At 36.8% G+C, this 26,390-nt stretch overlaps 1 protein-coding gene across 3 annotated transcripts; it reads left to right on the top strand.

Annotated features, from left to right (window-relative positions):
* The first annotated feature begins 3,918 nt into the window (after nt 1-3,918).
* On the top strand, nt 3,919-22,094 carry TRM9 (RNA-binding (RRM/RBD/RNP motifs) family protein). Of its 3 annotated transcripts, none has more exons than XM_089981044.1 (7): nt 3,919-4,257; nt 6,501-6,602; nt 7,202-7,288; nt 11,024-11,149; nt 15,458-15,748; nt 19,288-19,353; nt 21,881-22,094. In XM_089981044.1, the coding sequence occupies exons 1-7, from the start codon at nt 3,958-3,960 to the stop codon at nt 21,938-21,940; spliced, it is 1,032 nt and encodes a 343-aa protein (XP_089837170.1). In that variant the 5' UTR covers nt 3,919-3,957; the 3' UTR covers nt 21,941-22,094. The 3 variants fall into 3 exon arrangements, with proteins under 3 accessions (XP_089837170.1, XP_089837171.1, XP_089837172.1); XM_089981045.1 differs by having other exon boundaries at nt 3,920-4,257; nt 19,307-19,353; nt 21,881-22,051; XM_089981046.1 differs by lacking the exons at nt 19,288-19,353; nt 21,881-22,094 and adding an exon at nt 12,543-12,759 and having other exon boundaries at nt 3,921-4,257; nt 15,458-15,578.
* The last annotated feature ends 4,296 nt before the right edge of the window (nt 22,095-26,390 follow it).

Raw genomic sequence — 26,390 nt, 5'->3', positions numbered from 1 at the left:
TATATAGAGAGAGAGAGAGAGTACTTGTGCAACCCTTGGGTACCCAACTATAGTGGAATGAGCATGGTCGTCCATCATGGGCCATGCGAGTTTTAAGCTTTGGTGCTTTTGAAGTGTCACTAAAGGTTTCAATTGAACCAAGACCTTTAGTGACACTTTAAAGCATCCCTATTTGGGTTTAGGGGACATACACATCTTTTGTAAAACACGTAGATAACACGTTTTAACATCTTTTTTGCATTTTTTGGACAGTGGTTGTTCATCACGCCCAGTGATGGATGACCACTATCATTTTTTAAAAAGGTTTGAACTTTGCGGCCTTTACTGGCGCTTTGCCAGTAAAGGATTTTCAATGCATTTTTTTTTGTGCATTGACCGTCCATCAATACACGTGGTGGATGGTTAGCATGCTTTAGCTGGGTTTAACCCAAACCCATTTCACTATATACATATATATATATATATATATATATAGAGAGAGAGAGAGAGAGAGAGAGAGAGAGAGGTGAACCATAGGAGGCAGCCAATAGAATGACATGTTTTGAAGGTGCAAAAATAAATAGAAAATGACAGCACTATCTATTCAATTTGGTGCGTTTATGCAAATAACTACTAATTTACCAAAATTCTTTGCTTATCCAAAAATGTTGATTCTCAACTTTTGTTGAACCATTTTACCCTTTGTAGGTGTTTTGCGTAGACTTGCGACAGTCACAAAAAAATGTTGTGTACTTAAAGTGGATTTGCACTTTTACGAGGAATACCAACGGATGTCTATATTTAGGGCATTATTAATGACTTGTCCATTAAATTATGAAACAAAAGAACAAAACGAAATGATACTAGTTCTGTTCATTATGTAATTTTTTTTTAATCGAGCGTTTGTTTAGATCGTAATGGATGATGTGTTTCAATTATTTGTTGTTTGATGATGATGTGCAAGACAACTTGAAGAGTCATGAATAATGGGTCAAATTACTTTGTTTTGGATCATATGGCTTGATCCACCCATCATTTTACATATTTTAATATGTTTATTATGGAATTTTGGCCTGGATATTGATCCAATTACGAAGGCACGTCTAAAATCATGAATTGTTGCCTCGAATATAGATCTTGACTTGAATCCAAATATCAAAAAATAAAAAAACATCCTAGTTAAACAAATGTAATTCAAAGCCTTAATCATAGAAAATAAAAATAAAAACTCTTAATCAAAATAACTATAAAAAACTTTAATTTAAAATTCATTTTTTTTAGAAATGGATCATTTGAGAAAAAATAACAAATAATAATTGTTTATATATAAACCAAAAACCCTAAAATGCATATTCATATTCATTTTATATAAAAATCAAAAACCAAAAATGCAAGAAAATGAATCATATTCATATGTTTATACCAAAAACCAAAATGCAAGAATTCATATTCATAAAACATACCAAAAACCAAAATGCAACATATTTATATACAAACCAAAAACCAAAAACCAAAAACCAAAAACCAAAAAAATAAAAATAAGAATTCATATTCGGATTTTTTTATAAATAAATCATAAAACCCTAAAATGCAAGAAAATAAATCATAAATAAAAAAAAAACTAAACTACAAGAAAAATAAACTATAATTTAAATATCTAAAACCCTAATCAATAAAAAAAAATCCCTAATCAATGAAAATCGAAGAAAAAATCATAATCAATGAAAATCGAAGAAAAAATCATAATCAATGAAAATAAAAAAAAAATCTTAATTAAAGAAAACTAAAAAACTCAAATCAACAAATAAGTGTCCAATATCAACCTGAAGTTAATACCCACCCAATATAAACCTCAAAAACAAAATAAAAGAAGAAGAAGAAGAGGAAGAAGGAAGGGGGAGAGACAGACAGAGAGGAACGAAGCCTCGTCACAGCCCTCACCTCCACCGACCTCTTCGCTTGGCTGCTGCCTCACCCACGTGGGCCCTTAAGCCTGGCCAAAACACCGTTAGCCTCTCTGAATGCTGCACATGAGAGAGAGAGAACAAGAGAGAAGGGCACTCCCATTGAGGTGGGTCTCATTTTTTTAAAACTTTGCCCCCCCCCCATCCTTGTTCATTTTGTAACAAAGGGTGGAAAGGTGTTTAAGCCAATTTCTGAATGCGGAGGATAATGTTTCACGGGTCAGACGCATCCCACATTTGTTAAAAAATGTGATCTATGTGGTCGCAGCATCTCGTGTGACGTGTGAGATGTGCGATCAAACAACCCCTTAGTGTGCTATGAGATTAACTTGTTTAAGCTGACGTTAGATGTTGCACTTACAATGTTTTAGTACTTGTGGGGTCTCTTTTTTGTAAGATATTAGCATGAATGTTAGTAGATATACACAAAGTAACTACAAATCTCGTTTACAAACATGCATGATCTCATTCTTTAATTCAAGTATGTCGGTCAACATATCTTTTAATGTGCATTTCCTCCTATGAGGTTTGCATCTTGTTTCAGCTGATGTTAGATGTTGCGTAGATAATGTTTTAATACTTGCAAGTCTCTTCTCTTTTAATACCAGTAGGTACGCGTAAAGTAACTGTGAATCTCCTTTACAAATAGACATGATCTCATTCTTTAATTCGAGCATATCATTTAGTATGCATCTCTCCTAAGAAATTGTCAGTTTGTTTCAACAAATGTTATATGTTGCACAAATAATGCATTAGTACTTGTGTCAATTTTGTAAGTCAAGGTATTAGTGTGAATGTCGGTAGATACACTTAAAGTAACTATAATTTTTTTTTGGTTTGAACGGATCTCATTCTTTAATTTAAGTATGTTAGTCATTCGCGTGATATTTGAGCAAATGTTTCAATGATGCAATGATTCCGCTAACATCTTATTAAATACCATTATATTTAAGATTAATAAATGTGTATCTCCTCAACTATGCTTTTAATAGTTGCTATGAACTAACGAGTGAATTCATAAGGATTTAATGAATGTGCTAACCTCATATACAAAAACAACTACATCCTAAACTAATAGATGTACAGTCTTTTTAGCTACACATTTAATAGCTGCTAACCTTTTGTGAACGAGTGAATGAATTTAGAATGATTCAATAATTTTTATTAACCTCTTATTAAATATCAACATTCAAAACTGATAGACTAAGTGTCTTGAAACAAGCTGTGAATCTCATATAGGAGATGCACACTAAAGATACTTTGACCATAAGTGTTGAAACAAGCTGGGAATCTCGTATAGGAGATGCACACTAAAGATAGGTTGACAACAAGACATATATTGGTATTCCTCGTAAAAGTGTGAATCCACTTTGGGTAGGAGATACAAAGTATTTTTCTAAGAATGTCACATGTCTCCACAAAACACCTAATCCAATAAAAGTCAAGAATTGATGTTTTTGGATTTACCAAGAAATTTGGTGAATAATTAGTTATTTGGACGAATGTGTCAAATTTCATGAATAATACAGTTATTTTCTAAAAAAACAAAACATTTGAATAGAAAAAAATTCCTGCACCCTTAGGTGGAAGAATTTTTCTTATAAAAAATCAAAGTTTTTAGAAAAAATTTTGTTTTAAAAAAAAATGCTCAGTTTGGAATAGATGAAAAAGTTTCCAAACGTGATTACTTTGTGCACATCTAACCTTTCAGATGCGATTTACGTGTTTGGATTAATAAAAATCGATGTGTGGATTATGTTATTTGAACACGTATGTAAGATTTACCAACGGGGGTTCCGCTTGTCTGGCAGGAGCAGTTAGTGCACGTCACTTTGTGTTGGGACGTTGCAAGTTCGAACCCCAAATGGTGCAGGGGTCTGCCTAACCCTAGCTTTCTCTGAAAAAAAAAACACGTACGTAAGATTTCGTAGAATCACGCACGCTCAACAAAACCATGGGGTAGGTTTGAAATACTCATAAAACGGTATTTTTATGAGTTACCTGTCTCACCCTCATGGACCAGCCAAGATTCGGCCGCCCGAGGGCTCTGGTCGGCGATCGAAGCCCTCATCTCTTCGTCGCCAATTGCGGACCGAGGGTTGGGATCCCCTTCGATGCGATCGCGCAGGCGTTCGGGGCCTTCGGCGAGGTCACCGGCGTCCGGGCCGCGGACCACAGCGGCGCCCGCGTCATCGTCTCTTTCTCGGAGGTTGACTCCGCTCGAGCTGCCCTGGAAGCACTCAATGGATCGCCTTGCCCTCGTCTTGGCGGACGCGTTCTGCACGTATCTTACTCCGAACAGGTGCCTTGCAAGGTGCGGCATAAAAAGCTTGAGTAATTCTTCATCTTTTGTGACGTTTTTCCTATTGTCCATGCTCTTGTTTTTTTTTTTTCTTGAGAAAGAGTTTTGTTAGCCCCAAGGGGGTTTGGTGGACTTGGCCACTAGACGGGTGGTTAGGGTTCCATTCTCGTTTTCATTAGCATCATGCCATCAGCTCCTTGCATGTAAGAAGGGGCAATATCATTATGTCCCTTGCTGGTGCTGAAGTAAGATGACTTCCTGGAGGCAAGGGGTGCGTCACTGACGAGAAAGCGACTGTAAGTACGGCAGGCATAGTCAGCGCGACTAGGTCTCTAATCCTGAGAGTGGTTTCCCCGTTTGTCATGAAAAAGAAAAAAGAAAAAGAGTTTTGAAAATCGATGGAATCACGGAAAAAGAATGACGAAGAAAACGAAGTGAGGACCACTAAAGCTCTGTTTGGGAGCCTTGAATCGGAGGTGCGTCGTGGTTTCTCCCATTGTTCTCATGCTCTCTGTTATTTGGGAACAATGGTGTTGCCAAAAACGCTGCATAGGGAATGGAGTTGCCAGCCCCAGCACCACTCACAAGAGGATGTTTTTGGTAACTCCATCCTCGACACCACATTTTGTCCAAACCATATGTTGGCAACACCTGGAAATGGTGTTTCCATTTCAATGCAAGTCTCCCAAACAGAACCTAACAGGAAAATTTGATGAATAATGAACAAGTATTTTACACCACGACGCTGCTATGCCTGGATATTTCATCTGCCCGAATGGTAACCCACCCAGTTGTGTGATCTGTAGGCAAATATATAACGCCGGTGAAGCCTTGACATCCCTTATTGCAACTAGAAAGCTCATAAGGACCACTTGAAGCTAGGGGTTCCAAGGAGAGTGGCCGACGTTTTAGGGTTACCGAGAACCAAACAAAGCACAAATGGAGCATGAACCCTTTCTAAGAATGTTAGAACCAGGCCCAACAAGCCTAAGAAAATGAAATCATCATCCATTTTTGTTTCTTTTATGCCTTTCATTTCTATGGGATGCATCAGAGAGGAGATAGGCACGAAAGCGCTCACTTGCTTCTAGGCCTCCCATTCTTAGAATTGAACTTTGTTTGTTGGTGCATATACAAGGGAAACTATCTCCTCAACTCTCTGAATGCCTGCTCAATATCGGCATTTTGTTTTTTGGGGAAAAGTCAGTGCCAGAGTAGTTCGACCCTAACCCAATTGCCATCTCTCAACTAGAGCCTCAAGAAAAAACAACTAGAAAGAGTCAGAGTTAGTTGCAGGGGGAACTGTATGCCTGATGAAAATTTGTCATGGTAATTATGGCCCAAGAGCACATCCAGTTGTGGTTGAAATAAACTAATTGAAAGAACAAAAAGAGACTTGTAGATTGCAGTTCATCAATTTCTTCATTTCTTCCCCAGGTAAATGCTGGCCTCGTGTAGGATATTTGCCTTTTCCCTCCATTTCCTGAGGTGACCGAAGGAAGAAAAACCCATAACTTCGTGCAATTTTTCATAGGGTGTGGAATAACGTTATCTATGAATTCTACATCCTAATGAACCGTGGTCCATGAGAAGTTTGCAGAAGATGTTTTACTTTCTTAATTATGAAAGTGGTGATAGAACCTTGATAAGCAAGGGGGAAAAAAACTGTTGACTGATCATGCAACAATCTTGATACATTACAAACACTGAATTCAAAGAATCCAAACTCCACATTGGATTATTAATACATCGGAATAAAGCATTTCTGATTATGAATTTCTTTTATCCATAGCACTTTTAAGTTAACACGATACTTTGCTTCTGAGAGAATCTAGAGAAAGGAATATTTTTGGCAAAGCTCCCATTCTTTTGTATCCTCAAGCTTTGATTTTCTGTTGTTTTCTTTTATATTCTTTTGTTTAATATTTAAGGATAGTCTGTGTATGTACTTGTATGAAATGCTTTAGAACATAAATGGTCTTTAGAATTTAGAACAGGCATCCTTTGATGCAGATATTGCAGACAGAGGATACTCGATTAAGATGCAGATGTGCATCAGCCCTGGATGTGTATTTGCGGATTTTGAGCAAACTACAAATTCAAGTGAAATTCTTTTATTGGTTTTCTGCCACTATCCTAGACCAGCTGCTCTAAAGCCATGCTTCTATGGTTTAGTTTCACAAACTGTGCAGTCTTTATCATTCCTCATCCGTACATTGCGTAGTTTAAGTTCAAGTATGTTTATTTTGTTTCAGGTCAAAACAGAGATTCCAGTTCTAGTATCATTGGTGGCCTCTGATTTGAGAATTCCTGGCATTTACTTGTGGCACGAGTTTGTAAGCAGAGAGGAAGAGAAGGTATTCTGATTGTTGTCTCACCAAAGACATTCTAAGGTAGCGATAGGTACTGACAGTGTTTTCAACATAGTCTTATTATTGTGATATATTGGTCATTGATAAACACTGATAACATCTCAGCATTATTGCCACATTTTTTTCCTTTTCCCAGAAAAACTGGAAAACTCTTACCGCTTTATGGGTTTTTGGATTTTTACCTACAATAGACTTTCCCTTAAGTCATCACAAAAGTTCACAATTTTTTTGTAGGTTGAAAGTCTCATGTATCTTTTTCCAATTCTACTAACTTTTCCTTTTCTATTTTGAAATTTTAGTTCTTCAAAGAAATTACTTTATTTTCTTTTCTTGCCATTTTCTTATTTCCTGCTCTTGGTAGAAAACAAAGACAACAATTTGAATTTCTTGTAAGAAATGTTGTGCCAGAAAGCTGCTGTTGTTAAGTAGTAACTATGTTCTTGAGCTGGTTTGGCACTCACTTATCTTTGTAGTGTACTTGAGGATGCCCTCCTCTCTTTTTTTTCCTAATTTCTTGATAAGGTCTCATTTCAGGATACTTCTTTGAATATCTAGGCAGTTTGTGTTTTTATTTGCTTTTTTAGGAACTTCTTGCGGCTGTTGATGTCAGGCATTGGAAGAGTCTTGCAAAGCGAAGGGTTCAGCATTATGGTTATGAGTTCCTTTATGAAGTAAGTGCCTTCTACTCATTGCTCGGCTATGTCACATTGGTGCGGGTGGGGCGATTTGGCACTTTAAAAAAGCTTGGGTGCAGGGGTGCGGGAGGGTATATATATATATATAACTTATTCATAAAGTAAGCTCCCGATGAAAAAATCTATTTTTCACCGGAAACAATAAAAAGTAGGATCCAAATTCAGATGCAGAAAATTCATACCGAATCAGGATCCGATTAGTTAATCGGTTTACTAGTGGATTCAGCCATTCAACAATAAAATAATTGCTTGAAATTAGAGCAAACATCTCCTCATTTAATGCAAAAATCCATTCCAATGCAGTTTTCATTTTTTTTATTAATGCATTTATGACATAGCTCTGTAAAAAGTATAAAAGAATATACATGGCTCAGCTCTGTGTAAAAACAACAAAAGAATATACATGGCTCACAGCATTTAATGCATAACATTTTGGACAAAACTTTTAAATATTTTTAAAGCAAAGCATCTTTTATGACTCTTTGTAAAAAGTATAAAAGAATGTACATGGCTCAGTTTTTTATGACAAAGCTTTGTAAAAACAATAAAAGAATGTACGTGACTCAAAGCATTTAATGCATAGCGTTTCAAAAACTTTGTAAAATACGTGGCTGATGCAACAACAACAACGCCTTCATCCCAAAACAATTGGGGTCGGCGATATGAACCAAAAAAGAAAATCATTCTGGGTCTTCCACATGAATCCTTCTCCTCCAATCATTTCTATCCAATGCCATGTCCTCGGTGAGGTTCAAAGCATTCATATCCTTTCCTATCACCTCCATCCATGTCTTCCTAGGCCTACCCCGACCTCTTTTAACTAATATATTTTCCCATTTCTCCATCCTTCTAACTGGAGCATCATTAGGCCTTCGCCGAATATGTCCAAACCACCGTAAACGATTCTCTCTCATCTTATTTTCAATGGGTGCAACACCTACTTTCTTACTTATCTCCTCGTTCCGAATCTTATCTTCGCCGAATACGTGGCTGATGCTGGGACAAAATTTTAAATATTTTTAAATAATCTTGGGTGTGGGTTGACCGCACCCAGGGTCACGTTGAACGCATCGGGTGCCGCACTTGCACCCGCATCGCATCAATGCGGGTGCGGCGGCCTCTATGCCGAGTCCCTGTGATATAGTTGCTCGATGTCTATGCTTCATAGTAAGTTTAATCAGAGCATTATATTTGTCAATTGAAATTGTTTTGGACTAGTTGGATGTAGTTCTTGTAATAAAACACTCTTGGTGGTGCCACAAAAAGAAGTCACAACAGTGATATTTAAATAATTATTTGGGTAAAAAGTTAAAGAACTTATTAAGATCCACACAAGTAATGGACATTAATATCACATTCCTGTAAAGGTCATATAATTGCAGCTATTTAGGCAAATGTATTCATTATGGGTGTAGAAGGATTAGCTCAACCAGCTCATTCTTTTGATCAATGATTAATTGACCTAGCTACGAATAGGTTGGTGTTGCAAGTTTCTTTATGAGATAAGGGGTTAAATATATAAGGGATTGGGGTGAATTTCTTCTTATCTATTCTTATATTTAGTTTGTGTGTCGATACTCGATAGTCCTACTAGTTTATGTAATGAAACAAGAGTGCACAAGAGAAATGCCACAAATGTCTACAAAGAGTGCACACACAAGCAAAAAGCCACTAATTGGCAAGATACAAGAAGCCACAAAGGGCTACACACAACTCACTTAAAGTGGAGTAAGAACACAATAATAATAAAAATTTATATATTAAATGCTTAAGAAAAACTTAAGAAACAAAGGGGGCTAACAGGCCCTATTTATACAAAGTTGGGACTAAGGGGGGGCTCCCATAGAGTTAGTCTTTTTATACCCCTGTAATTAGAACTGTCCACTAGGGACAGTTTTGGTTTTTTGTATTTTTTCTTTTTCTTTTATTATTTGACCAAGGGCTCTTTGGTCTTTAACCATAGATCCATTGGGAGCTCCCCAACAGTCTAATTACAGGGATATAAAAAGACTAAAATGCCCTTAGTGAGCAATACAAAAAGATATAACAGAATATATATATATATACATAAGAATCATTAGAATATGAGAACTAGAAATATGGGCATTTCCAACACTTTTTTTGCAAATCCAACCATGTGGACGTGCTTAGCATGGTGAATTTGATAGGAAACAACCATTGGATTGTGTATTTTCGATGAAAAAAAATATGATTTTTGAATGCTTGAATATTTATGAAGATTATGAGCCATTGATTTTATAGCCTTAAAAAATTCTTGTTTATGCTTCAAAATAGGATGATTCAAGAGCTTGTTCTTATAAAACCAAGCATGTAGATCACATCCGTACAGTTGGATTCAAGAGACAACAACAACAACAACAACTACTACTACGCCTTCATCCCAAAACAATTGGGGTCGGCGATATGAACCAACAAAGAAAATCATTTTGGGTCTTCCACATGAATCCTTCTCCTCCAATCATTTCTATCAAATGCCATGTCCTCGGTGAGGTTCAAAGCATTCATATCCTTTCCTATCATTTCCCTCCAAGTCTTCCTAGGCCTACCCCGACCTCTTTTAACTAATATATTTTCCCATTTCTCCATCCTTCTAACTGGAGCATCATTAGGCCTTCGCCTAATATGTCCAAACCACCGTAAACGATTCTCTCTTATCTTATTTTCAATGGGTGCAACGCCTACCTTCTTACGTATCTCCTTGTTCCGAATCTTATCTTTTATTGTATTTCCACACATCCATCTAAGCATACGCATCTCAGCTACACTCATTTTTTGAATATGATTTATCTTGGCAGCCCAACATTCTGTACCATATAGTAAAGCGGGCCTAATAGTCGTCCTATAAAACTTTCCCTTCAACCGCAATGACATTTTACGATCGCACAACACTCCAGTTGCACTTTTCCATTTCATCCACCCAACCTTTATCCTATGATTTACATCTCCATCAATTTCTCCATACTTTTGAATGATAGATCCCAAATATTTGAAACAATCATCCACCGGTATTTCTTGCTCACCAAGCTTCACTACACTCCCATCACTACTTCGTTGCTTACTAAACCGACATTTCATATATTCTGTCTTACTCTTACTCAACTTAAAACCTCTTGCTTCCAATGTCTGTCTCCATAATTCTAACTTGGCATTAACCCCAGCTCTAGACTCATCAATCAAAACAATATCATCAGCAAACAAAGAAACCATGAAAATAGTGGTTCACACATTAGTTCTCATATTTCCAGTTCTCATAATCTAGTGACTCATATACATATTTTATATATTTTAACAGTTTACTGTTACTATTTTTTTAATACTATTATTTCTAGAAATCCGTAATAAAGTCCGACCATAATGACAGAATTAACTAGATTCGTCCATAATAATAATGGATTATCAAGTAGACTATATTTCAAAATCGTTCACGCACATACACATAAATACATAAACATATAATATTTTTTTGAATGGGGCATAAACATATAGATATAAATGTCATCTTTAAAAAATCTCAAATATGTGTGCGTGAAGGAGATATCCCACTTGCTTGAGAATCATTAATTAGTTGAAGGAAAACGACTATTTACATTTTTAGGCTGGTTTTGCTTCTGTCTTAGCATTTGTAATATATATATATATATACAGTTTGAAGCTGATATTGCTTATATTCTTGTTTCCCTATATCTGCAGACAAGGAATGTGGATGCAAGACAATACTTAGGCGAACTGCCATCATTTGTCGCATCTGTACTTGAGAAGATATCATCAATTTCTTGCCTTAATGTGGTCAGGAAAATTACTGTTGATCAATTGACGGTATGTTATCTACTAAGTGCATCCTTAATCTACTTGGTTGTTTTTATTGCATAAAATTCTCATTTTAGTAGGAGCTTCATTGTCATGCTTAGGTGTTTCGATGTAGGCTGTCACGCTTGATTACTTAGGAATGGATGTTCCATCTTTCACTTTAGCATATATGCTAATGAATGTAGTGGGTATTGTTAACATGTAATGGTGGATATTAACAAGTTCGCTAGTTTTCATTAGCCATAACAAATTTCATAATTCTACTTTACTGTTTTGTCCTCCATAGTACCATCAGGGCTATGCTTTTAAAATTATATCATATGTAATCAATTTTTAAGTAACAATGGGTCCTTAGTTCAGAGAAAAACAAGTTAGTAGCTTAGTATGTATATTTATTCTTTTTTATAAACTTGTGAAGTGCTCTTACAAGTGACATTCACAGAGAATTACCATGTAATTTTGGAATATGTCAAGGCAATCATAGTTTGCGGAACTTGTTAATATTCAACATAAGCATGCATCTAATACACTAGCAAACAAAGTTTGTGGAACTTGTTAACATGCAACATAAGCAGTTAATACACAATTGTGAATATTTCGAACTGGACATCAGTTCTCCCATATCCGGTTAATCCCAAAGGATCCGTTGGTCATATTCACCCCGGATTACACAAATTGGATCCCATGACCCATTACAATCCCCAATTACAATATTTTGAGTTCCAAATCCTAAATTGTGTCCCAAATCTGGTTTAAAGTCCAAACTCACGAGATCGTGATGACCTGATCCAATCCATTACAGAAGACTTGTAACATCTTAAGGATCTATCCAAACATAAAGTTTCTTTAATGACGTTTTGCAGGAAAGATCAATTTTCAATCTCTTCAAAATGAGGACATTGCTGTTGGGCAGGCTTTCATCAGCCTTTGGGATTTTCACATGAAATTTTCCTTTATGAAAACTGGGAGGTTCTGGAGAATTTGGGTGGTGATTTCATGCACATAGGAGGAAAGCTGATATTCCTCTTAAATATGGATGGACCTTCTATCAGCATTCTAATGTTGGAAGCAAGCATGCTTCAACGCCTTCCACTAATTATTATTTCTAGAACAAATCTTTTGGTTATTTATAAAACTTTATAAATTGTGTTATAGTATATGTGTGTATGGTTAAGTCACAACATTCCGTAACACTGACTGCAAAAGTATCTTATGTTATTGTTGCATTTCTATGTCTACATAAGCACATATTTGTGAATATGTTGTATTTTTAATTCATATTGAGAGCATATGTTTACAAGGATCATATTAAGCACTTATTATTTATGCACATCAAAGTGCTCAATTTTTGGCATGAATTGAAAAAATAAACTTAAAACCTGACTGTATCATAATTTGTTAGGACCCGAACTCCTACGGCGGACGGTCCTACGGATTTTGGGGAGCTGGATGTGAGGCACGACTCCAGAGAGAGGTATGCGCGGGAAAGCGTGAGTTGGATGGGGGTTCAACGACAATGGAGGGAGAAAAGGCGTTCCCTCTGAGTCTAAGTTACCACAACATGTCATTGCGTTGTCGTACCCATGTCGACACGGGTACAAGTACCAGGCGCAATGTAGGTATGCCTAGTACCCGAAAAAAACAAAAAATCCCCCCCCCCCCCCCAAAAAAAAAAGAAGAAGCTCTCTCTCTTCCTGGTCTCGCTCCCCCCCCCCTTTGTCTCCTTCTCTCTCTCGTCTTCCCCCCCCTCGAGAGAGAGAGGGAGACAAAGAGGGAATAGAGAGAGAAGGGGAAGATGAGAGAGAGAGAGGGAGACAAAGAGAGGAAACAAGGGTCAGAGATGGGGGAAGAGCGAGACCAGAGAGAGCGGGGCGTACCTTCTCCTCCTCCTCTTCTTTCTGCAACAAACCGAGAGAGAGCTGAGAGAGAACACAAAAGGGGAAGGGCTAGGGTTACGCCCTTCCCCCTTTTATAAGGGGCTTCGTTGACCAGGTTTGGACAAGTCCAAACCTGGTCAATGACGTTAAAAAAAAAATTAATATAGATGCTTTTTAATATGGATAAAAAAAGAATTTTTAAGATAATATATTTTTTTATTTTTTTTTAACATAATCCAGACCCAAAGTGTCTTTTTTTCTCTTTTTAAGATAAATGAAGATTTTTAATATAGATTCATACATAATCCAGACCCAAACTCTCTCTTTCTCTCTCTCCGTATATAATATATATTTTAGATATAACATATATATTTATATTATATTCAATATATATAGCTGTGTCCTCGTACCCACATTTTTTGGATTTGTCGTGTCGTACCCTCCGTACCCATACTTAGATGACAGCTTCGAGCCGATGACGGACGTGGAAGAGAGGCAAGGGAAAATACGTTCCTTCAAAGAACAAGAACAAGAACAAGAACAAGAACCAAGAACAAAGTTTAAAAAAATCTTTGAATAAACTTCATTAAAAATAAACTAAGCAGGGCACATCTATATATAGATTTACATGAAGACAAAATGATAAAATACACAAGGGCGTCCAGCCTAGATGGGACTCTAGGTTGGACGTCTAGCACAATCCTAGCCCGGTTAGGACTCTCGGGCTGGGCAGGTTTCCCTGCACAGTCCCAGCTTGAGTGGGACTCTAGGCTGGGCGGGTCCTCTGGGCTCTTCGCACAGTCCCAACCTGAGTAGGACTCCAGGCTGGGCAGCTTCTCTGGACGGATCCGAGGCGGTCCATAACATAATTGTGTGTTCTAAAAAATAAATTATGTTTACTCTCTACATTTTAATAATCCAGTTTCAAAGAAGGGAGTGACATTCGCCAGTTGGATGGGGACATGCTGATATGATGATATTTGCGGGCTTTGTTCTATGACTAGCTCATTGCCCATTCACAGTTCACATGAGTCTAGGGGTTAACTGGTTGGATCCAGTCAGTTCACCGAACTAAACCCAACCTATACACTTTGTGTGTGGACCAAAGAGTGGGTTCCATTCGCATAGTCAGGTTTAACTGGGGTCTACCTAGTCATATCCATAAACTTGAGCAAAATCTGTCTTGGATCTATCTTACATCTCGCCTTTCAGTTTTTCAATTAGAAAAGTTATGATTTTTTCGAAATGCATTTTATGAGGTTTTGTACTATACTGCCAAGTTTCAAACCTATGTCACATGGGTGCGGGTGCAACACGGGTGCGGCGCAATTTCAAAAATTTTGGACACGGGGACACGGCTATATATATATATATATATATATCCAGTGTGTGCATATATGTGGATATTGTCCTCTACAGTTTGGCACCAGCATGAGTGTTTTTACAAACTTTGCAAATTGTACTTTTGCCCTTGCAGAAAGGGGGGTCCCAGGGGCCTCCCCGGAATTTTTTTGGGGGGCTTATGTTTGAGACTCATGCTATATATATATATATATATATATATATATATAAAGATCTTTTTTTTTGTTTTTTGCCCTAAAAATGGACATTTTTGGACTCGGTCAACGTTGACCGAGTCCAAAACGAGGACGGACTCGGCCTCGATTCATTGACCGAGTCTGACTCGTCGTTGACCGAGTCCAGGCCGTGTCCTAAGCTGCACCCGTGTCGGGGCATGTCGACTCGGGTGCGGTGTATCCCTAGCCGAGTCCGTGTGACTTAGTTTCAAACCAGATCTGTGTGCACTTTTTTGTTTCTCAAATATGACTTAAGCATGTAATGCTTTAGATTCAGCCTCTTTTCACCTCTACCTGATATCCTTAGCTACACAGAATTGATCTTTTAGTTTTTCTGAAGAAAATTTTACCTTGTCTTAAACTATGATCCTTCTAGAGCATTTCTTGAGCTGCTTATGTGCATTTTAATCATTTTTTTCTTTTCCTGTGTCTCCCATATAGAAGGGTAACTAACTGGACTTTCATTTCATCTGGTCAATAATGTTCTGCATTAGATCATGTGCTTCTGTTGAAGTGGGATCTCTGTCTTACTTTCTGATTCACTGTTATTTAATTCTGTACTCCTTGGTAGGATCATGTCTTATACATAAAGCTCGCATGATATGGTTGTAGAGCCAATTATTGATCTCAAACTGTATACATGCTTTCTTGATTCCAGAAATATGAGTGATTTTACTTTCAGGATAAAGCTAACTGAAATGTTGTGATAGCATGCCATCGATACCTCTTGTTTATTGAAGCTGATTAAAAGTTCACGTTGATTGCCTGAGGATTTCTTAGCTATTTGTTGTCTTGTCTTGGCAATTCATTTATAGTTTCACATAATTCCTTTGTTTTTTCATTATTTGAATCTTGTGCTGCAGGTTAATGAATATCCTGCAGGTGTTGGCTTGTCTCCTCACATAGATACACATTCAGCTTTTGATGGATTCATCTTTAGCCTTTCATTAGGTGGCCCCTGCATCATGGAGTTCAGGAAATATCCTGAAGGTGCGTGGGCTGCTTCAACAGAAACATGTCATGGTTTGGAAGGAAGGGACACAGACCATGGATCAAGTTTCATAAGAAAGGCACTTTTTCTTCCTCCCAGGTCAATGCTTTTGTTGTCTGATGAGGCTCGCTATGCATGGCATCACTACATTCCACATCACAAGGTAGTGCATTTATTTTCTGATTTCCAAGCCTTGGTTGTTTTTTTATCAAATTTTTGTTGCATAATTTAAACTTGAATGCAGTTTTTTCAAACAAAAGTTGTCTGTGTACCATTATTTTTTTAATGATATACGTGCTGTTGAGCTATTTGTTATTTCTTAGGAACAAAAAGTAACAAAGGAAAAAAATACACAAAAATAAATAATCTTTTCCCTGAGAAATAGCTGTTGAAAACATGAATATTACAATATAATCATGATGTTTTTTGTCAAAACGATACTATCATGATATTTTAGCCATTTAAAATGGTGAGCAAAATATCACTTTTTTTGTAAGAAATGTTTTCAAAATATCGCCAATATTTGTCATTATAATTGTGTCTTGGAAGGATGTCTTGGTGACTCTTGTCCAACGAAAAAGTAGCCTTTCACTATGTGATATGGGCCCTAGGCCTTTGCTTGCTGTCTCTATCAGCCATTCTAGATGCAATCATGTTATGTTTCATTATTTCATACAAACATGCTCAGTAACACTCAATACAAATGCACGTGCATGCATGCACACTAACAATCATGAGTACCAGCACCCAGTTTTGTTTGTTTGCACAATTTGCAGTGATTCAAGTGTTTCAGAAGATGGTTGCTTAGCATCTTATGATTTGTTTTAAAGAACACAATTCCATGTGATTCATATTGTGCAAAAATATTGGTATTGTTCAGCTGACAGTGTGCTTCAGCCTTCTATTGCTATGATCTACTATTCACTTAATAATCTTTTTTAAGATTTACTATCTTGATTAAACTTTTGATGAACACATCAGGTAACAAGTCTTTGCTGCATATTTTTAGTAAAAACATCTCTGCTGTATTTAGTGGGAACTCTCATATTTAGATTCAAACAATAGGGTAACACAATTCGTCAATTACTTCTTTCAAAGTGGAAGGAAAAGAGAAGGAAATAAAGGGTCAGAAAAACTGAAATTCTTTATTTCACATTCTTTGACTCTTTGAACAATTTCTCCTGAGAGCAGAAATCTTTAGATGCATCCATACCTGGCATAACTGAACAATACCTGCTGTCATTACTTTTGAAGCAACATACTCCATAGAGAGCAGAAATCTTTAGATGAACATGTGATATCTGGCATAACCAAACAATATCCGCCATCACTATTTGTCTTTTTCAAGTAACATTCGCCACTCTCTCCTACTCAAGTTTTGTTTTGCACCTGCCATCCCAATCTTTTACTTGGCTATCTGTCTTCGTTTTCATAATTCTACAAGCACCCAGGAATATTGAAGAGTTTTGCTTGGTCGGCAATATTTTGAAAATGGGAAATATAATAATATTTTCAAAAGGACTTCAATTTGCAAAAATCATGATAGATATATAATTTTAAAATTTAAAAAACTTCCTGTTATGATTAAAAAATCTCTGAGACTTTCCTAGAAAACACATTTATTAATGAATTCTCCTGAGGAAAACTTGTGCCAAGATATATGGTTTAAACAAACTGAAGCCTCCAACTAAGGCTGACAATATTAGTGTATCTCTCCCTAGCATATTGAACTGCCCTTTATGTGTGTTATGTTTAACCCAGATGATTTGTACTTTGAAGTGGTTCTTTATTTTATCAGGTTCAAGGGACAGTGCTCCTACTGTGTGTGTGTGTGTGTGTTGCCTCAAGTTTTTTTCTTGGCCATTGTTTTTGTGTTTGAGGGGTATCGATAAGATTGATTTTCAGCCTATGCAATTAATGGTCTTTATTTCAGTACATGCAATTAATGTAGACAGTACTTTCCATTTGTTTGTTACAGTGAATTTTAATTGTTGTATTAGTTGAAGTCCTCTATGTGTGTACTTAGCTTACTATGCAACATGTTGACTTTCGAAGGCATCTTATTGTTTTTTCTCATTATCATACTCGGTTCTCTGGCTTTCATAATGTGGCACGCTAATCTTAGTTTATTGAAGTGGTTTCTTCCTAATCTTCGTGTTTGGTCCATTTGTCTTTCACCATATTTGCTTTCCCCATGGGTGTACTTATTTTTCATGTTTAATCAATTTCCTTCCATTATATTTAACAGCAAATGACTTTTGTGTCCGCCATATGTCGAGTAAGAATTTCTTTTCTACATTATGACACATCGTTACTTTCCGCAGTTTATAACACTAAATGGTCAAATTAGTAAATCTACCGAGAATATGGTCCTCTCAAATACCTTTTTTCACCCGTAGTTTTTATTTAAATCTCTTTGTTTCACTTGCTTTACACAACAGTCGTTAGGGGCAATATAATTTTGTTTTCCACAAGTAGTCATTTCACTTTCTCGTCTTTTCAAAAGATGCCCTTATGAATATGAAAAGACACACATTTGACATGGATACACTTATTCCTACTAGCAAGAAATGTGTACACAATAACATCCAGTTGTCTTCACAGTTCACAGGTAATGATTGTGCGCACTGACTAAGCAATGTCTCTAAGCGCGTTGATTTAGTCCAGTTAGTAAGAGACCATGATAGTTGTGAATGGTACTCGCTTAAAATGTAAGCGACTATGTTTTGCCACTACAAATACCTAATTATTGGCTGCTTGGCTTGTCTGCAAACGAAGTCAGGTTTGAGCTCAGGCCTTCTCTCCCCGCTCATTTACTAAGTCAACTCGTTATCACTACAGATACTTTTTCTTATTTTGAGTGCACCAAACCATGACCAGATCCACTCATCCCTATCTTGGTAACACACTGTGATTTCACTGATGAAAATTTGTGATCTACCAAAATATCACTACTTTGCACGATCTTTTGGCAATTCAAAAATCTGTCTCACAAACCACAATACTTTGTATTTTTTGACAATAAAACACGCTCTTCACAAAAACCTACCACACAAGGGAGATTCACTTTTCTTATTAAATCAACCGTTATCAATCCATCTATGAACGTCAGATTTGATAAAAATGAAGGGGCACCCGATTCAGAAGGGTTTGAACATAGGGGGTCACATTGGAGATGAGTGGATCAAAGTATTGTTTCAAACTAAAATTCAACAACTAAACCTCATTCTCACTTGCCATCTCTCCCTGTGTTGCAATTACAGTTATCTTGTACATGAATGCTACAAAATCATCATCGTAAGAAATCCAAGACTTCACCAGCCACATCCAATTCTGTAGACCGCATCAACTCTCCCTGATTTTTAGGTATCTACGCTGTTGTTGCGCCCCACACTAGTTTCAGGATTCTGCGGTGATCGGAAAATATAACTCAAGTGACGGACACTTCAGGCAGTCATTTGAAGGGAGAGAAGACCTGCAACCTGTGTCATTCTACAGACATAAAGCCTTTGGCATCCGCGTGCCAATAACATGTAAAAGGGCAAAACGATCATGGAAAAGTCCCTTTTTTTTGGTCCATCTGTGGGATTATGGAATGTTGTCAGCCATTTTCTATATTGGCCACAAAAGTCATTTGCCGTATATTTAATTTATCTATTTACTGATGATAATCATAATCCTCGTTAACATTCTTGATTATAGGTTGATGTTGTGGGCGCAGATATAATTCAAAGAGGCAGAAGGAGGGTTTCATTTACATTTCGTAAGGTTTGTAGCATTAACTTTTACCATCTATTAAGTATTCTAATGAAATAATGGCATTTTGTAATCTAGATTAGGGAACAAAATTCTAACAATCATATATTATCTGTCTTACTAGTTGATTTTGTGCCATGATACCTCAAAGAAACAATACCTCATCCAGTAGCTGCTTCGGTGGCTGCAACAGCCATAACAAAGATCGAGAACGTCTCCCTTTAATGGGCAACTATCAAATAAAAAAATTTGTAATTTATTTGAAGTTGAATATTCACTAAAGTAACCTAAATGACTAGGTGTCTTTTTTATCTTTGGAATGTCTTTATGCAAACAGTTATAAAGTCAAAGCAATACAATTTTCAACCAGTTTCTATTTATTTTATGAGGTCTATAGCCAAAATTGAACTTTTATTGATTAGACTTGATTGAAGTCCTTTTTTTTTCAATAGAGAAAGCAATTTAAGGTTCTTGACTTCAAAATGACGTGCATGATGGTTATGCACTAGAGAAATGCAACTTTTTCCTTTACTGCTCACTGCAGGGCAGACAATAATCAATATGTAGAGGATTGAGTGCCAAATTGGGATGTCCCGCAGAAGTACAATTTGAGAGAATTTTTCTAGAAAGAAAGGTCCTTAGTGAGGAGGATGCACAACTTAAGGGAAAAAAGTCACAATATGAAGAAGAAATGGTGGGAGTTAACAGCTTCCCAGATCACATGTGAGCACAACCTACACAAAATGTTGTGGAGGTTGACCAGAAAAAGTATTTCTTGCTTTAATAATAATATGACTTTTGGTATTGGTCATAGGGGCACCACTGTCATGTACTAAAGCTTCTGAACAGTATGCCAAGCTGCGTTTTTTGAGAGCTTGCTTGCTGCTCAATTCCCGTCTTCCTTCTCATCATTTCTTACAGATTGGTAATATTTCTGCATGTGTTATCTAGAAGTGTGTCTCATGATCTTCCTTCTCTCCATCCCTTACAAATTGGTCTCCACCTGCATGATAACAATTCAACAAGATGAGTTTCAGTTTAACAGAAAGCCATCCCTTGCCTTTGTCAACAAAAAAACAAATCTGCCATTCTGGATTGTTTGTATTGTTTGCTCTATGATCATATCAAATATACACTATATAGATCTAGTTTCTTACCTCACAATTTTCGCATCCTCCCCCACTTCCCCTATTCCCCACTCCACAAAAAAAAGAAAAAGGGAATCATATATCTAATCTTCTGCATGAATGATACATACAGATGCAACACCATGCACCTTATTTTTTGATGCACTAGGGTGTTTTACACAGTATCATGTATAATATGTTGATCTATCGTATGATATGATATGTTAAATACAGCACTGGTTAGCATTTCTATAATCTGAACTTGGTATTCTGGTACGATGATATGGTAAAATAACCCTATTAGTCTTTAAAAGTTTCACAAAATTAGCTGGAACTGAAAATACTTGCAAAAGAGCACCATGTTCCTGTTTATTATAATTTATAAACTCAGTGTCATCTCCCTTTTCTTTTCATCATATCACGTCTAACTTTAAATCGCCTTTGTTCCACATAAAGCGTTAAAACTTTAGTTACAGATCTGTCCTTACAATACAAATACTTTTTTATATGAAAAAACATGATAAATAATTTATATAAGTGGAAAACTATAATAAGAAATACATATTTTATTATTTGATTGATATATGATAGATTCTTTACTGTTATCGTCATTTCACTTGTGCAATTAGACTTCTAAATTGAATATAATGAAAATCCACCTTGATCGTTTTCAAAAATATTCTTGAACTTTTGAATTTGATTATATTGCGAAAATGCCTGATCTTATTTTTATATTAAAAGTTAAAACTTTATATATTCAGTTCATGATAATCTTGATTTATTAGATGCTTGAAGGGTTTGCAGAATAGTTATAGGAGCTTTTTCGCCCTTCAAATTGACCTTTGAGGGTACTCAAAACCTAAACCTGGAAACTCGTGGTTATGCTACCTAGAATATCTGTTTCATGTGCTTCTAACAATCGTTTGACATGAGAGATCTTTTGCTGACCCATCTTGGAGGGACAAACCTTGTGTTTTGCTGAGAAATGCAAATGAAGAGGTGCAGCCATAAAATATATTTTTCCTTCTTTATTGTATAGACTGAAACGTGTACATGTAATTCCTTCTGAAATTTCCGGAGTTATAAACTGAACTGTACTTTCTTGTTACCTTCTTATATGAGAAATGATACTCATGACAAAATTGTTCCACCTCAACCATTTGTTCTGGTAAAGTGAAACTTGCAGTATCAACTGTAAAGGTTTTGAATTATATCCACATTGATTGGATAGTTCTGCCAGGCATTCGTGAAGCAATTGATATTGTGAATATAAGTCCCAAGGCTTCCTGCATGACATAGATAGCATTTGATTCTTTTCGAAACTCAAATAATTTTATTTATAGGTGACTCATTTTTTCTGTTGGATGAATAAACATATTTATTCTAACTCTATTTAGTTTGGTATGATATAGGTTCTTGTGGGGCCATGCCAATGTGATTTCAAGCAATATTGTGATTCTCAAGGGAGCTAATGTCATCAACAGAGCAAATTAATATAACAAAAGCTTCAAATGACTGTTCAATTTTCTTTTTATGGATATTTGCATTCTGATACTAGAAAGAAAAGTTGGGTTAAGCTGGGATATTATGTTGTCAACAATAATATGATATCCTACCTTGCCAATATTTCCAAGTTGCATCCAGAGATTTCACAAGGACTGCTCGCTGTTTTTCTCTTCATTATTCTCGTTGCAAAGACTAAACTAGGTGATCAATCCTTCGATATCTCTTGTTCTAATTAAAGTTTCAATTTTTAGGTTATTTACTGCTCAGTTATAATATCAAATATCCTTTAACACAATTCAAGTAGCAATTCCTTCGTCACCTCTGACCAGGGTGAAAAACAAGCCCTGTAGGAGCAAGGTTTGGTTGGAGCTCAATCCACCCTCGACCTACTCTGATCCAACCCTTGCCTTTGGCTTAGGCTGAGTTGGCAACTCTGTAACTCAAGGACACTATTCGATTCTCTGACTTGTATGGCAATATGTAGCAGGGAATTGATCATGCACATTGGTTTATTAGTAAATCATGAGGGAAAACTATTCCACATGTTGGCCATGTTGAAAAACCAATTTTATTGGAAATTGTGTCCATGTGAAGAGAATGCCTCACTTTTTTTCTATTGAAGGAATGCATGGAAATATGTAAGGAAGACATTATCACCAGTGCTTGACTCAATCATCACTACTGCCTGAAAGCATTACAAATAATTGTGCATCTGATTTAGAGGGCAATCTCTTGTTAACAACAAATTATGAGGAACTCCCTTGAATAGAATGAGTGTTCAAAATTCTTTATGGCAATAAGCTTTTTTGTATTCATTCTCTAACTTGTCGTAACTGAGGAAAATAGCCTCATCACCAAAAATAAGTCTCTAGCATATTTGATCAAATCGATGCTCACGCCCCTTGTAAAAGTGGCAAGATCCAGTGATAATTTATCTTTTCATGAAAATTTTAACATTCTACACGAAATTAATCAATTGGGCGAAGTCATCCGCATCATTATTGGTTTCTATAAGTAATTTATTTAGAATGAGAATGACACTAGCACATGATATAGATAATAAGTTCCTTTGACAACTGAAAGAAGAATTTTTTATTGTCTAGTGCCTGTAAATTTTGTCACAAATTTAGTATTTTAACTGTTTACCATAATTACGTTGTGAACTATTTCTTTCTGCCATATTTTAGCAAAAAACTCCAAAAATAATCAGTTTGGCCTCCAAAACTTTGGTAGCATCCCATAATACATTGTAGTGATCTATGTAAAGCTTCAAAAGCATATCTAGTTAAGATTGCAGTCTCATATCAAACCCATCAATTGATATAGGATGGGTTGATGGGTTCCATCCTACATTCAATAGAAGCCGTTCAATCAATGGCTAGGATTGGTCCACATTTTGACTTGGATGTGGACTAGTTTTAACCATCCAGATGCTTCAGCTTTACGGCTAGGATCGACATAGGATGAATTGCATCCTATCAAAGGATCCTTTTTGTCAAATAGTTGCATGATCTACTTGCAAGCATTTAGCCCAGTCACCTTGTTTAGGGATATGGTACACTGATGAGGACTTCAAATCAATCATAGTGGCAAAAGTTTAAAGTGGCAATTTATCTTGTGAAATTAAAAAAAAAATCTTGATTTTTTGGGAAAATCCACTTATAAAATAAACAAAATAAAGTTCGAAAGATGCAGATACCAAAAAAAGAAAACCTAAAAAATGTATTCACCATGCTGGAGATGTAAGATGAGGCTGTGATCAAGTGATTGTGATGTAACAATACCAATAAAGATGCAATGTATTTTTTTTTCATCTGGGCCATAAAAAAAATCAATTGTAACCTAGCATAAATATTATGTTCAAGTTGTTGATCTACATTTAGTTTGTCCACCAATACAACATTCTCATTACTAACATCTTTATGAATGTTATATGTATATTCTATTTAAAGAAGCTTAATTGATATTTGCATTGCCCTGCGAAGCTTAAAAAATGCATCTATATCAGTCAAAACCAAATAATTCAAATAGCTATTTTTATATATCCTACAATGTGCATTTTCTCAACCAGTGTTTTAGAGTCCATTTTTTTATCAAATCCAAGGCGCTGTATTTAAACTAAATCTTATGTCACATGGACACACCATTTTACCTCATGTCCTTAGTGACACGCACAGACATGTGAATTTGGATATGGATTTGTATGACCATATTTTAATAATTTTAATAGTTTTTATTATTTTTTAATATTATTTCAATAAATTATATTTTCAAATATTAAACTATCAAAAATAGATTTTATTGATATGGGCATGTCTCATTTTTGAAAGAAAGTTACTTTCAATTTGAATCCACATCCTATATCCTCGAGTCCATGAATCTTTGTGACAGACTGGATGTATGATTTTGATAGGTGTTTGGATGATAATGAATGAAGAAGGGTACAGTATGAGGGTGGTCAATCTTAACCCTTTAACGTGAGCCCCATGTTAGATTCAATAGGGCAAATATCTGGTTTAAATAGAGGTTCAAAACGACCAAGTAGAAATGACTTATTTTCATATACTTTTTAGTTTTTTTTGTACATTAAAGGTATGTTTGATAGCTTGTCCAGGGTTGGACGAAATGAACAAAAAGAATGGAACAGAACATTGGTTTTGTTCATTCCGACATCATGGACAAGCCATCACACTAAAGAAATGTTTAATGAAAATCAAAGAAAATAAAAAAGGGAGAAGAATAAGAATACCCTAGTCAAGATTTTAATCAAGAAGAAGAAAAAAAGAAAAAGATCGAAGAAAATAAAAAAGAAAATAAAAAGAAAATAAAAAAAAGGAGAAAAAGAAGGATACCCTAATAAAGATTTTAATCAAGAAGAAGAAGAAGTCCAAAGAAAATAAAAAAGGGAGAGAGACCCTAATCAAATCTAACATAATAAAAAAGGAAGAGAGACCCTCATACTTTAATCGGAACTAACCTAATCAATGAAAACCCTAAATAATAAAAATCAAGAACAAGAAGAACAATGAAGAAGAAAAAGAATAACAAAGAAAAACAAAGAAGAAGGGGGAGACAGAGAGAGAACAAAGAAGGAGAATAAAAATGAAAAAGAAGAATGAAGAAGAAAATGAGAGGAGAGAGAGAGAGAGGGAGAACCGTGCCCGAACGCCGATGGCCTCACTTGGCTTGCACAAGAGAGAGATACAGAGTCAGGGGGACCCCTTCCCCCTTACTTTTTTTTTTCCGTAACACCCCCTCCTGTTCCCCGAGTCCAGTTCTTTTTGTAACAGGGGATGGAGTGTTATGAAAATTATATGACTTTTTGGATGCGGCAGATGCGCAAAACACGTCTGCCGCATCCATAGTTTGTTGAAAATCTCGGTTCCTAGCGAGATTTTGGTCAGAATCCCGCTAGGAACGGTGCATCAAACATACCCTATACCCTACAAACTCAATCTACATGATTTGCTTAATAGATGATGAGTTTTGAAACATGTAGTTGAGACATATACCAACTAGGGCTCCACTTGTCAGGCAGGAGCAGTTAGTGCACGTCACCTTGAGTTGGGACGTTGAAAGTTCGAATCCCAAAGGTATACATTTGTATAACTGGTAGGGCTCTACCTAACCCCAGCTTTCTTTGTCAAAAAATTTGTGATATGTAAGTAGACATTTTAAGACCTCAAAAAACCAGCTATGCATAACATGCAAAAAACTTCATAGTTGTCAGGAAGCAAAATTGATAAAAAAAGAGATACGTGAAGGGGAAGCGGGAAAGTGAGTGTTAAAAAATAGTATGAAGTGGAAAGTAGGATTTGTTGTAAAAACCAGTTAAAAAAAGATCCAACTCGTGCCAGCCCCTCGAAAAACCTTTTCGAGGGGACTGGCAGCCCACGGCAGGGGGCTTCTCTGGTGACACAGGGAGCGGGCCCTGTGTGCGCCCCCTCCCTATTAAAAGACGAGAGGGGAGAGGGGAGGGCCTACGAGCCTCCCCCGACCCCCGACTCTCTCTCTCATCTCTCGTCTCTCTCCCCTCTGCTCTCTTTTCCCCCGACCTCCCGACTCTCTCTCTCTTTGCCGACACCGGCCAACCCCCCTTCACGGCGCCACCCTCTCCGGCGAACCCCCCCTTCACGGCAGCCCAGGTAACCCCCTCCTCCCTCTCTGTGTCTCTCTCTCGATAGCGGCAGGCAGGGGCCAAAGGCCCCTGCGACTCCCCCTCCCCCCCCCCCCCCCCTCTGCTTACCTTTTCGGCAAGGGGCCTTCGGCCCCTGCCCCCCTTCCTTCTGTTCACCTTCCGGCAGGGGCCATCGGCCCCTGCCCCCCCCCCCCCCCCCTTGTTTTTCCCTTCTCCACGAACAACAGGGGCCATTGGCCCCTGCCTCCTCTTAGATAACCGCAGGGGGGCCTTTGGCC

The sequence above is a fragment of the Nuphar pumila genome, chromosome 11 (assembly GCF_984573655.1).
Source record: "Nuphar pumila chromosome 11, dmNupPumi1.hap1.1, whole genome shotgun sequence".
NCBI lineage: Eukaryota > Viridiplantae > Streptophyta > Magnoliopsida > Nymphaeales > Nymphaeaceae > Nuphar > Nuphar pumila.
This window is presented reverse-complemented; position numbering and strand designations above follow the sequence as displayed.